This window comes from Nematolebias whitei, chromosome 21, assembly GCF_014905685.2.
Source record: "Nematolebias whitei isolate Nwh7 chromosome 21, NemWhi1, whole genome shotgun sequence".
Classification (NCBI taxonomy): domain Eukaryota; kingdom Metazoa; phylum Chordata; class Actinopteri; order Cyprinodontiformes; family Rivulidae; genus Nematolebias; species Nematolebias whitei.
In genome coordinates this window covers 12,814,221-12,828,245 of record NC_056518.1, presented here as the reverse complement: position 1 = coordinate 12,828,245, position 14,025 = coordinate 12,814,221, and the positions used below count along the sequence as shown (strand labels likewise).

Below are 14,025 nucleotides of genomic sequence, written 5' to 3'. Positions count from 1 at the left end.
ATCTATCTATCTATCTATCTATCTATCTATCTATCTATCTATCTATCTATCATTGATTTACGTTGTCAGAAATATTAAGCAACATTTTTTCTTCTTCACTTTTTTCACAAGAGGGCAGTGTTGGTTAAACAAACATCCACCCATTACATCCTGATGCATGCTCAATAATCCAGGTAGAAAAATTAAAAAAAAAGTTCAATCTGGTCCTCTGGACATTCAAAAAAAGCAATCCATCCATTATCTTTTACCCGCTTCTTCCATTTTGGGTCACGGAGGTCGCTGGTGCCCATGTCCAGCAATCACTGTGCGAGGGGCGGGGGACACCCTGGACAGGTCACAAGTCCATCACAGGGACACATAGAGACAAACAACCATTCACTCTCTCACTCACCTAGAGACAATTTAGAATCATCAATCAGCCTAACATGCATGTTTTTGGTCTGTGGGAGAAAACTGGAGAAAGATGCATGAACAGAGAGAATTCAATTCAGTTTATTTATATAGCACCAAATCACAACAAAGTTGTCTCAGGGCACTTTACAGGAACATACACAGAAAAGCCAATTAATAAAGTTCTCTATCTAAGGAATCCAGCAGACAAGTTGAATCTTGGCTTTGTCGCAGTCTCCCATCCTGAGCAAGCACAGTGACAACAGTGGAAAGAAAAACTCCCTTTTAAAAGGAAGAAACCTCCAGCAGAACCAGGCTCAGGACAAGCGGCCATCTGCTTTGACCGGCTGGTTTGAGAGGACAGGAAGGAGAGAGACGAACACAGACTGGTAGGTCCAGGTGTATCTGAAAGACAAAAAAAAAAACACATGTTAACATGTACATGAACATGCAAACTCCAGAAAGGCCTCCGGACGGGATTTGAACCAGCACGACCTGCTCGCTGAGAGGCGGCTGCTCTACCAACTGCACCATCGTGCTGCCGTGTCAAAGTATTTGTAAGTAAATAGAAACATTTGTTTGTCTCAAGAACTTGTGTAAATTTTCCGTTTTTCATGTTTTTCCTGAAAAATTAAAAGGAGAGTAAATTTATACATAATAATTCAGTTAATAGCACACAAATTAAACAACATTAATAATAATCCAATATTTGAAAAAACAGAAAGAAGATTAAACTTATCTACATGGCCTAATCATTCAAATATTTACTATATGTCAACAACAGTATTTGTCTGTAGCTATGTAAGAAAAAACACATGAACTGTATCCAATTATGCACACATACATACACAATTGAAATTAATCTATTTACATTTACTCACATTCTTTAACTTCAATTCACTTTATTTATAGAGCGCCAATTCAGGGCACTTTACATTCACATACACAGAAAAGCCAATCAGTAAAGTTCTCTAAGGATTTAATACACATGCTCACATTCACATAAACTGTGTGATAATAAGTTTAACTTGCGTGCTGATTTTGAAATGCACTGACTTTTCTCCTTTTAAGTACTTTTTGAAAATCATCAGCTTATTATTGTTTTTTAAACTGAAAAATGTTTGCACCTGTTTGTGATTGTGCTTTCCATAATTAACCCCCAAACACATGAAGGTTGTTCTGCTTCACGTGATGAGACAGATTATGAAAGAACTTTGATTTATTGCATCTCAAGCTTTGGACACGGACTAAGACAAACTGTTCCATGCATGTTTTATATCTGACGTATCATATTACACCATATCCAATTCACTACTGTTAAATAAAGCTGTACTCCAATAACAAAAAAACCCAAACTTGCAACATAAAAGTAGTCAAATATTTTGAGTAAGGCTGTAGTCGGGTCGCAAAGGCAACAGGTCCAGGAGAGAAATCCAAATCTCCTCCTGAGGGATCACGTGGTGGAGCAAGTTCTGAGTCTGCTCCTGGGTCTTCTCCCAGCAGGACATGTCAAACCTCCAAAGGGAGGTATCCTAATCAGATGCCCAAACCACCTCATCTGACTCCTTTCAATGCAGAGCAGCAGCTCTGCTGCAAGCTCCACAGATGATGGAGCTCCTTCCCCTGTCTCTACGGCTGAGCTCGGCCACCCTACAATGGAAGCTCTTTCAGCCGCTTATTTCCAGGATCTTATCTGAACATGAATTATACTCATTTAGGGCCAGACTTGTTGCATTTGTATTATTTCTTATTGATGTTAGACCAAACTGATGTACCCTGTACTCCACACATGAGGGCTGTGGTAGCTCTGTGATCAGCGGTGTCACATCCGGAGTAAAAACAAATGCCAAATCTTCGTTCACGTTCGCTCGCTGTGGTGATCCTTGCAGAAGTGAGCAGCCAAAAGAAGAACTGCTGACTAAAAGGACAAAAAAGGGCTCAGTAATGATTTTTTGGGGGGGAAAGTTGGCTGTATTGAAAGTATAGAACGTCTACGCATGGTTGGTGTGCTTCTTGCATATCTCTGTTTAAACAAACGAAACAGTAGGTTTTGTGTTTGTAGGGCTCAGGGGCGATTCTAGAGTTTGACCTTTAGGGGCACTTTGCCCCCAGTGTGAGTGCCCAGTGTTGACAGTGACTCTTGGCTTGAACAACATGGTGGCCACTGGTGTTAGAAGCATTCATAATGTGGGGGGGTCTGGGGGTCCTGCCCCAGAAATTTTTGAATAAAGTAGATACATTCCTGCATTCTGGTGTATTTTAATGGGTTGATAAACATGTTTACCTACATAAGTAAACACTTGATTCAATAACTATTTTAGAGTTAATGGCACAACAAGAAGCAGCGCCAAGTTAGCGGCGTTCAATACAGACGCGTTAGCTAAGATGCTACAGACGTAGCGCTCTGCTTTACATGACACAACATAATAAACACTTTGTACACAATCAGTTGAGTTTTAACTGATCATAACAAACAAAGACTAAACTTATGCAACCAGAAGTTACAACATATATCTACATTTGAAACACACAAAACAAAACGCAACTAGCTTCAAGCATTAACCTTTAATTTAACCATTAATCATAACTACTTCATACAGATGAACATGTACTTCCTGTTTATCGCTGCTGTTTTCAGCTGCTCATGGGGTCGGCCGCTGGGCGTTATCATCTTTTACATTTTTCCAGACTCAGTTTAGGTTTTGGAAATGTAATAAACTGTATTCCACTCTCTAAAGCAGGAATATTCAGGGGCCACAGTTACTGAAAGCAGCAGCTCAGGGGCCGAACATCCAGTAATTAAAGTCATTATGTAAATAAACCAAGTATTACAATGATCTGTTACCTTTTAAATGTGTTTATTTTGTTGCATTGAATCATAAATGTAACTAACTGTATTCCACTCTCTAAAGCAGGAATATTCAACTAAACTGCTCAGGGGGCCACAGTTACTGAAAGCAGCAGCAACACATTTACATAAGTAAGGGAAAAGTCATCAAGAATATTTTGGGATATAAATGTGCAAATATCTTGCCAGAAAATGCATGAGAAAGGACATGACTAGAATAAATGACTGATCTTCACCGAGTTGGCAGAATGATCAGTTCATGTCAATGTTCTTTTTGTATCGTTGAAGGAAAAACTTGCAGGGATTAAAACGATGGAGCATCAAGATACTTATTTGATCTTATTAATAATCAAATATTTAGATTAAAGAGGAAAAAAATCAAGAAAATTTAGGCCACCATGTTCGTATGAGTTCATCAAGACTGATTTTCTGATTGATAAGATCCGTGCTGTATTTATCCTGCGCAGGCTCGTGACGTCATTACGTACTTCCTCCCGCTCTCTGGTCGACGTGAGGCCGTCTGGAAGTTGACGTCGTCGAGAAGAGAAAGGGTAAAACAGAGCGGAGCAGAAACAGCAACTACCCACTGAAAAAACCTGGTAAGATTTTGAAACGTTACCCATTTTCATTCAGGGTTGGACTTCGAAAGTTTGATTTGGATAGTTTGTTAAAATGACTGCCACGCTGCTCCCTGGGCCGCTGTTGGGCTCACGGAGGCTAGCGTGGCCTGTCGGCAGGCCGTTGAGGTTTGGGCACGTGGACTTTGAAGCGTTAACGGCTCGCTCTCAAAAATCAGGACGCGGGGCTTCACGTTAGCTAAAGGGCGAGCCATTAAAACACGAGCTTTTGTTTACTCGTAGAGCATTTGGTTTCATTTCTCAGGGTCACAGTTGGATTTTTGTTCTTTTTATGTTAATCTTAAGCAGACGCTGCTTGGCTCTGCTAATCAGGAGTAAAAGAGCACGCACTTCGTTAGCATGCTAATGCTAATAGCTTGCAGTCACGCTAAAAGGCCTGTGCGCGTTTTCGTGTTGACTGATGATTCAAAATAACGTGCCAAAAAGCATTATTAACAAGATTAGTAGTAGTTGTGTTAGAGGAACACAACAACTTTTGTCTATATTTTACTATTTGCCTCAACTTGAGTTTAATATGCTTCAGCTTAGCATACCGGCCAACGTTTGTTGATGGCAGCGATGCGGTGACGCCCCCCGCATAAAAAAGAAAATTACTGCATATTCCAGCTTTTTGAACGGAATTTCTAAAATTAAACATAAAATTCTGCATACTGTATTATATATTTATTGAAAGGTGGAACACTGAACTTTTTATTAAATTTGTCAGAGATGAAATTTGAAAATTGTACCTTTTTTTTAATTACCCTTTATTTTTGTAACACTGATTGAGCTCCAATAACTGCATGAAACTGTACTTTAATCACAAAATATCCTCTGCAGCAGGTAGGTAAAATAGAACAAGTACACAAACAAATACAAAATTCAAGCTTCCCTTCTACATCTGTCTAAAATCATGACTCCACCATTTGTCCACTAATGATGGCCACAGCAATTAAAGGTTAGATTTACTTTTACTGGAACCTTTGAACATTTAAATTACCACACACTCATGTGCACACAATCCTCCAAACGATATTTAATCTAATAAGCATAAATTTTCAACCTAATGGTTAGGGGATTAATCAATTAATAAACATACTGACCTTTAATAACAATGTTTTCTCTTTTATTTTGAGCTTGTTGCTGATTACATTATTTTTCAATCTTGCTTTGCAATAGTTTGTGCTCTCAAAAAACTTCTGTTTTCTGGCTGTGAAATTGAGCTTTATAGCTCATATTCAATTCAATTTAAAAATACTTTATTAATCCCAGAGGGAAATTAAGTGTTGTTGTAGCTCATCATCCTGGTTCTATTCAAGAGTTGTTAGATGCTGATAGCTGTGGGAAGGAAGGATCTCCTGCAGCGAATACGAAGAATCTGGCCACAGATACCGATCCGTCCACCCAGATCCAGCTTGCTGTCAGATCAGGCGGGCCTCTCGGTCCTCCTGGGTAGCAGGGCCGCCCGAATGCTGGGCAGAATTCCTCCCTGAACAATGGTCACTCCTCCCAGCAGTCTGCCGAGCTCCTCGTCGCCACAGACAGACAGCTGAAGGTGCTGGGGGATGATCCCGGTCCTCCTGATGTCACGAGTTTCCCACCAGCTCCAGAATCTCGGCGGTCAGGCACTCGAGCACCGCCATCAGGTTGACAGGAATTTGTCCATGGAGTCTCCTTTTCAACTCATTTGGGATTTGATGCTGTAGTTGAGGTATTTCAGTTTTTGAGACGTTAATCAGCTGCTCCTGGTTATTAAAAAAACACCTTGTTGTCATGGTTACGCATCATAACAAATGCCCAAAAGTAAAAAGGTTTCAGTTAAAATCCTTTCAGCTGCACTGCATCCGATGCCAGAGGAAATAATCATCCGAAAAAAGTGATTTACATCCAGAAAAAGAATAATTAAAAGTTTCCAAAAGCAATAACCCAGAATGAATGTGACAGAGCTGCTCCAACATGCAGCCACCTTGAGCGGCGCAATTCTAGAATAGGCACATAATAACTATAGGCTTATTATGGTAAAATCTCCTGCTGATGCAACCCCTCTGCTGTTCTCCCACACAGACATGGGATGAACAGGTAATCCATGCCAGTATGCGGGCCTTTTAGGGGTCCCGCCCGTCTTTATGCAGGATAGGGAAGCAAAATTCGTTATGTTGTGGCTAATGAGCTACAAGTTTGTCTGGACCTAAATTTTATGCTGCTTTTTTAGTTTAGCTCTGAATAAGAGCATAGTTTTACAAATTAAAATGTTGTGCTCAATTTAACACTTAAACCATGCAATCATGAACACCCCCCTTCCCTGCAAGAAATGTCAAGTCCTATTCATCTTTGTGCCTAGTCTACATATAATGTTTGTACTTGGGTATCAAAAAGGCCAAAATATACGGTCCAGTTACGTAATTTGGAGTCTGAAAACGTCTCAAATTTTAAAACAGAAATATACATGTGTGGTTTGTAAATGTGATCTGATAGACATAAGCACACTTGGCAGTAGTTTATCATCTTAACTACTTAAGTCGGTGCATTTGGGATGAGAAAGTTCAACAGGCAGTTCAGACGTTTCCTTCTTTGAATCTCCTATACCTCCAATATAGTCGACAACCAGTTTGAAGCGGTCACACACAAATGCTACAACACTCCTTGTATAAAACATTGCAGGATACCAAATGTTCTAGCATGATGCATCGTATTTATTGCGCACATTTTATTGCATCTTTTCTACCAGTTTGAGTGGTGAGGGAACATTGATTATCTTCAGGAAATTTTATTATGAGGTCACTTTTTATTGACCTTCAGACAATATTACAAATTTATTTCACCACACCAGTTCTATGACCATTTTTAGCGTATTTGCTCAATGCAAATGAATTAGGCACTGCAGTTTTGAAGAATAATTTAGGCTTTTTTTTGCAATTTTAACTAATGTAAAACAAAACTTTTTTTTGGTCATATTTGTGTGTGTCATTTAGCATTTTTATGTTTGTACCATATTAAAAGCCCAGCAGAGAAATTTATGAAGAAGAGGAGAAATATTCAGCCTTCTCAGTAACTTCTTGAGTAGGAAGCTAATGGTTCAGAGTAGGAGGCTGGAGTCATTTCCCAACATCCTAAATGCATAGATGGTCTGTGCTGCAAAAATGTTGAACACAGACTGTTTAAACATTGATCACTGATGAAAATGTCTTACCAGCATCACAGGCATAAAGAGTTATGACATCATAATCAGCAGCAGCCATTTTGTAGAGCGAGATAACATGAAACCGACTCGTGTTCAGGCTGTTGTTTAATACACCATATTATTTTACATCATTATTGTTTAGCGTATATCTTAGATCCTTGTATACCGTTTCTTTTTATACTTTATATTTTTGCTATTTTGGGACGTAACTGAGACCTTGGGTACACAATTTCATTCCACCTCATGTACCACATGTGATGCGAATGACAAGAACCTTGAACATACACTTTCAAGATTCTATTAATTATTTCACAATTTATTCTTTATCTTGCAACAGTCCCTGCTGCATGCATGCAGCTCAAAAACATCACATTTTGTGTAACTACAGAAAAGATCATGAACTGACATCAAAAGCACCATATTGTGAACATTTGAATAAGATTGTTTTAACCCTTTAACTTTTTATGACTATTCATGTTCCTCGAGGAAAATAAACCACCTTATTTATTTGCTTAAAATACTAGTTTTAAATGCTTTTTTTCCACAAAAAAAACTTCCAAGTGCTCTTTCTCGTCAAAATCTAATCATGATCACCCTCTTCATCAACAAAGTCCTCTCTTTCTGACTGACTGTTTTTTCTTTACGATCCTCCTCTGACTCCACAGTTCTGTCCTCTTCTGGGTCTGCAGCTCCGCCTCACGTACAAAAAAATCATCTCATTGTTTTGATTCAAATGCACTACAACTAAACTACAACTTAACTATAATACCCAAACACACTAAATGTCACAAATCTCTCAAACCTCATGACTTACTCCTGCTCTCGCTGTCCTCATCATGTCAAACTACAATCAACTTTCATGTCTATTCTTTCTGTAAATTTTTTTGGCGCTTGATAAATAACTTTGAGCCTCCATCATAAAAGAGGGGGGGATGTTGTTTATCTGTTCGGCGGGGGTGGGAGGTGAAAGCAAAGGGAGATGGGTGTGTTTTGTCCCTGACGCAGTCTCTTTTCTGCAGCCTCTTGCTCTTACACACTTCAGGTATGACAATGATTTTCAGAAAAATATGTGGCATGGATTATTTATCATAACTCTGGTTTTACTTGACCTATCAACACAAATTAAAAACCGATGTGTAGATTAAAGTCTGTACTTTTTGTACAAAATAAAATGGAGTCGCTGAGAGGTTGAATCATTTCTGCTAGTGTCTGAATTCAATTATGTGACTAGCGGTAGCAGGCTAGGCTTAGCTAAGCTCCAACGCGCGGTAAGTTTTACCTTGACAGTGAGTGCCCTTGACCAGCAGAATGTGACTGAACAAGCTTTCACAAGCGAAGAGAAAGCAGATGACATAATTGATAAGAGATGAAAGACTAATTTGTTGGTGTGGAAGTGGTTCAGCTATCTAAGATCCGATAAACTGCAGGTTTCAGTGTGCTGCAAAATGTGTCGTTCCAACTAGTGGCGGGAACACATTCAACTTGTTCCACTCGATGGAATATGCCGAGAGTCAGAAGATGAAGCACAATAAAGTTTGAGCCAGCCTGTCCCTGAAACAACACACCCAGCTGTATCTAGAGAGAAACCCATGCAGCAAACGTCTGTTTGGGTTGTTGGGTTATGTTGTTTAATGTTAAAACTATTAATATTGACAAAGTTGAGAGTTTTATGTTTATTTGACAGTGATTTCAAATTTCTTTGAAGGCTAAATACAAACAAAAAGTGAACATTGTGTTTGTACAGTTTGTCTGTGGCTCTTATATTGTTTATCTATCGGAATTATCTCGTTATCGACCGAAATGAAGAAATATATTGTGATAAAAGTTTTGGCCATATCGTCCAGCCCTAGTTTAACCTACATTTGCTGTTCTCCCACCTGCCACATGTAGTTTTGTCATTTGTTTTCAAAATAAATTAAACCTTTTATTCCCAGGATTTATAGTTGTTGACTGTCATGGCAGTTGTGCCAGAACCTGTCGTATTGTTTTGCTCAGAATTAGTAGGAGACATTAAAAAGTTTTAATTACCGGGTATTTATGAGCCCACCCTGTTTGGTTCTTTCAAAGAAAATATTGGCAAATCAATTGTCGCTACACAAAACCAGCAGATTGATAACCAGTTAGAGCATTTTCTGGGCTGTTTTTTGTCAGATTGCACCAAATTTATTAAACAAAAATCAACAGCAGATTTTGGGCTTAATGTTCTTCAGACTACGCGTTGGCTTGTTTAGTCACAGTCACGTTGTCTGATTGTTGTTTCATCTCTGCTCAGCTTCGGGAGCAGTGAATTGTCTTCATGGCTGTTCGTCAAGGACACAATAAGTACTTAAAAGTGAGTATTTAACCTCAGCTCCCATTACAAGCAGTGTGGTAGTATGTTACCCATCTGTTGTGGAAGTTATAAGCTTTTCATAGTTTGCTATGACTGAAACAATTAAATGCAGACTGTTCATTTGTTGTGCGTCGGATACCTTTCAGACTATAAACCCTGTAACAAATCCTTGTTCCCATTTGTTAATAAAATATTTTACAATTTGAGATATTACCGATAGGTTGCATTTAAAATGCATCCACTGCAACTCTGCGGCCCTGCCTGTGTTTACCGGTTTAACAGTCATTTGCTGATCTTTGGTGCAGCTCATCCACCAGTATACACAATCGGTCTCATTCTGGTTTGAATGGGCCTCTGTCGGTCAACTCTTGGATCATTTCCCATTTCAGACTCGGTCTCATTTTAACCACCACCAAATCTGTCCAGCTGGACCACTGCTGAACAGACAGCATAAAGCATCCTTTGGAAGTTTGTTAATGCATGTTGACCATAAAGTCAAAGAATAATTGGTATTTTAAATTGGCCAAGAGCTTTTATTTCGATTGACTAGAATAGAATTCAACTTTATTGTCATTGCACATGTCACAGGTACAAGGCAACAAAATGCAGTTTGCATCTATCCAGAAGTGGTTAGCAAGAAAAATAAATTGGTAGATATATATAGTACAATATACAGTAAGTTGCTTTGAATATGCTATATACAGGTTGTGAGTGTAGACTATGAACAGGTTATAATATGAAGGGGTATAAACAGCTATATAAAAAATATATATATATTATGTGAGTACTTATGAACAGTAGATAGTAGATTATGTGTACAGTTTGTACAGTAGTGGGCTAACGGATGAAAGTGCAGGTGGCGGTGTTACAGTCCATGTGTTGTTGTTGTGTGTATGAGAATACAGACCGTTGTTGTTATTCAGATGTCAGGAGGCAGAGTTAAGGAGTGTGACAGCTGTGGAGAAGAAGCTGTTCCTGTACCTGGTGGTTTTAGTCCGGAGGCTCCTGTAGCGCCTCCCAGAGGGCAGGAGGGTGAAGAGTCTGTGTGCTGGGTGGCTTAAGTCTTTTATGATTTTCCCAGCCCTTTTCAGACACCGCTTCCTGTAGATGTCCTGTATGGCAGGAAGTGGTGCTCCGGTGATGTGTTGGGCGGCTTTCACCACCCTCTGCAGCGTCTTCCGGTCTGAGGCAGAGCAGCTCCCGTACCAGACTGTGATGCAGTTGGTCAGGATGCTTTCAATGGTGCAGCAGTAAAAGTTCACCAGGATGTCTGAGAACAGGTGGTTCTTCCTCAGAGTCCTCAGAAAGAAAAGGTGCTGGTGAGCCTTCTTGATCAGTTTGGAACAGCCGGTTATCCAGGTGAGATCCTCGGAGATATGGACATTGTCGTGGCTGGGTACCACGTCGTGTTCAAAACGGCTGAGGCATCGCCCTCGGTATAAAAGATTTATTTGACAAAACATGGGTTACAGATATTCAGAGACAAACAATTACATTAATAAGATATATGCATATATCTGGAGCATTAAAGAACGAACCGTCTCGGTGTGCGCCTCCCGGAAATGCTCGGTGGGCGTGTGTCATTTCCGGCCTTTTATCACAGTTTGAGAAGGCTAGCTTTCTGATTGGTTTAGCTTCTGTTGCTATGGTTACGACTCTAGCCCGCCCCCTCAAGGACGTTAATGTCTACATTTCAGATAAGAAGTTTTGGCTCACTGAAATCGGTTCTTTGTTTTAAGTTTAACTTGCTATTATACTTTAGGGATACAAAATGATTCGTGTCAATAACTTAATTATTACCTACCTCATGGGTATGTGTTAATCAATGTCTGTTGAAGGCCTGGTGATTCTCTGCTTTAAGGCAGATACATCTTGGTTTCCTTGTCTGCGTTTAAACTGTTAACACTGTTTGTTTAATGTGATTATACCTTAGTGATACCAAATGATTTGAGATAAAGTTGTTTATTTCTAGGAATAATTAACAACTTAATTATTATCTAACTCATGTTTGCGTGTTCTTACTTGATCCCTTTTTATACTTCTGTTTTAGTTTGTTTTAGTTGGATTTTACTTAGTCAAACTATATTAAGTCTAAATTAAAGAGATGTGTTCTAGCTTTATTTATGTTAATCAGTCTGCTATCTGGCATGATTTGATTGCTTGTAATATATCAAATGTGAACTTGTAAAATTATCCTTAGCTAATATGAGATTATATTTAAAGGTCAACTAGTTAGAATTAGCAAACATTTTCTATAAATATAGTTCAACCCTGGAAGAAAGGCACGCACACACTTTATATAACATGACATTTGAATGCTTGATAGGAAATATAAAAAGGTATAAAAATATTAAATCCAACAACACCCAGGAACTTGAAGCTGTTTACACGCTCCACCACCGTCCCCTTGATGTAGATGGGTGGATGTGGGCCAGCGTTCCTCCTGAAGTCCACAATGAGCTCCTTAGTCTTCTCAGTGTTGAGCAGCAGGTTGTTGGTGTCACACCACTCAGCCAGACGAACCACCTCCTCCCCATAAGCGGTCTCATCGTTGTCTTTGATGAGGCCGATCACCGTGGTGTCATCTACAAACTTAATGATGGTATTGGAGCCATCAACAGGTTTGCAGTCATGGGTGAAGAGGGAGTAGAGGAAGGGACTCATCACACAGCCTTGTGGTACACCGGTGTTAATAGTGATGGTAGATGAGCAGTGGTTATCCAGCCGGACATGTTGGTCGGTTGGTCAGAAAGTCCAGTAACCAGTTTCCCATGAGGGAACTGATGCCCAAGTCTGTGAGTTTTGTGATTCGTTTTGAGGGGATGGCTGTGTTGAATGCTGAACTAAAATCTATGAACAGCATCCGGGCAAAGGTATTTTTGTTATCCAAGTGTGAGAGAACAGAGTGCAGCGCTATGGAGACTGCATCCTCTGTGCTCCTGTTCTGGCGGTATGCAAATTGTGTGTGTGTGGGGGTGGGGGGGGTGGGGGGGGGGAGACAGGATTTGAGGTGTACTAGGACCAGCTGCTCAAAACACTTTGCGATGATGGAGGTGAGGGCTACCGGATGGTAGTCGTTGAGTCTTGACGAGTTTTGGGGTATTGGGATGATGGAGGTGGTTTTGAAGCAGGTTGGTACCACAGCACAGGCCAAAGACAGGTTGAATATGTCCGTCGGTACTCCTGCCAGCTCCCCAGAACACGCTCTAAGAACACGTCCAGGGATGCCATCAAGACCCGCAGCCTTGTGAACTTTAATCCTGCTCAGCACCACTCCTACATCGGTGGGGAAAAAGTCAGTGATCGGTGGTCTGGAGGGTGTTTGGTCTGGTGTTTGCTAATGGTTGCATAAAGTTCTTTCATAGCCAGCTTAGCATTAGCATACGGGGGGATATACACTGCAGTGAGTATGATGGAAGTGAGTTCTCTGGGGAGGTAATAAGGTCTGCATTTGACCATTATAAACTCCACATTAGGTGAGCATTGTCTCTCGGTAGTAGCAGAGTCTGTGCACCAAGCTTTAATATAAATGCACAAACCTTCACCTCTGGTCTTGCCGGAGTCCTCGGTTATCCTGTCGGCTCGGTGTGTGTGGCGTCCTGCTAACTCAATAGCATTGTCCGGGCAGCTGTTGTTTAACCATGTTTCAGTGAAAATCATGACGTTATGAGTTCATAATCCGCCTGTTGTTGGTGATGAAAAGCCGTATTTCATCCATTTTGTTTGCCAAAGAACAGACATTGGCGAGGAAAATGCTGGGTAAGGGCAGCCGATGTGGTGTAAGTTTTAACTTAGCCCGTAGTCCTCCGCGCTTACCCCACCTTCGTTTACGTTCTCGGCGCCGTCTGCATGTACTTCCGCCCGGCCTGGAGGAGTAAGCAGCCTCCGGTGTTCTGGAGATCTCTGGGATGAGTCGGAGATGGCAGCAAAACGATCGGAGTTTTGAGTACAGATGTCCAGAAGCTCCTGTCTGCTGTAGAACAGCAACACTGAGCAATTCTGGATGAATAGTCTGGTCAAAAGTGTGACGTGTGGTGACCAGAGATCCATGCACCGTTCAGTAATTCTGTCATTCGCTTATGTTACAGTAGTCTCTCTCTACTTCGAGGTTCGTTTATCGCGGTCTCGCTCTATCACGGTTTTTCAAAGTAAGATTGGACATGACACACAATTGGCTGATTGATGGATGAGCCGCACAATCGGTATGGAATTTTTTTTATTTTAAATTAAACCATTTGTCACCTGCTGCACATTTGTGCAGCCCAGAGCTGCAGAAAATCATCCTCCTGCTAGTAATGTGTGGAACAATACAAAAATATTGACTATCGATGCTGAACCTTTCACTCTAGGATTGATTCTTAAATCAAACTATCTATACTTGCCGAACGATGCTTCGGTCATTGCAGATAAAGCATATCATTAACCGGAAGATGGGGGAAAGTAACTAAACTTGAGATCTTGACCAAATAATACACGGTTGGTAGGAACTACTTTTTCTTCTGCCTGAGTAAGTGCGTAATGCATTTAAGCAGCACAGGCACGCTGTTTGTCAGTCACTCGGTCTCAGTCTGTAGACACAACGGCGGAGCTTAATAGAGTCATGTGTGGAGCTATTCAGCTTCAAAACCTGCCAAGAAGTGGTTTGTGGAAAATCTGT

At 40.5% G+C, this 14,025-nt stretch overlaps 2 protein-coding genes across 3 annotated transcripts in view; both read left to right on the top strand.

Annotated features, from left to right (window-relative positions):
- Positions 1-14,025, top strand: part of LOC119427683 (immunoglobulin kappa light chain-like) — a 63,249-nt gene that overhangs the window by 12,100 nt on the left and 37,124 nt on the right. Inside the window, exon 4 of the mRNA XM_037695319.1 lies at positions 1,891-1,896. Within this exon, the coding sequence (XP_037551247.1) occupies positions 1,891-1,896 (6 nt within the window). The remainder of the gene's footprint in view (positions 1-1,890; positions 1,897-14,025) is intronic.
- Positions 3,727-14,025, top strand: part of elavl1a (ELAV like RNA binding protein 1a) — a 19,933-nt gene continuing 9,634 nt past the window's right edge. The window contains exon 1 of one of the 2 annotated variants that reach the window (XM_037695159.1): positions 3,727-3,837. Coding sequence is in view for 1 of the 2 variants with exons in the window: in XM_037695157.1 (XP_037551085.1) it covers positions 9,333-9,368 (36 nt within the window). In the remaining variant the exon portion in view is untranslated. Of the gene's footprint in view, positions 3,838-9,307; positions 9,369-14,025 lie in introns of those variants that run through there. The other variant, XM_037695157.1, reaches the window with a different exon arrangement.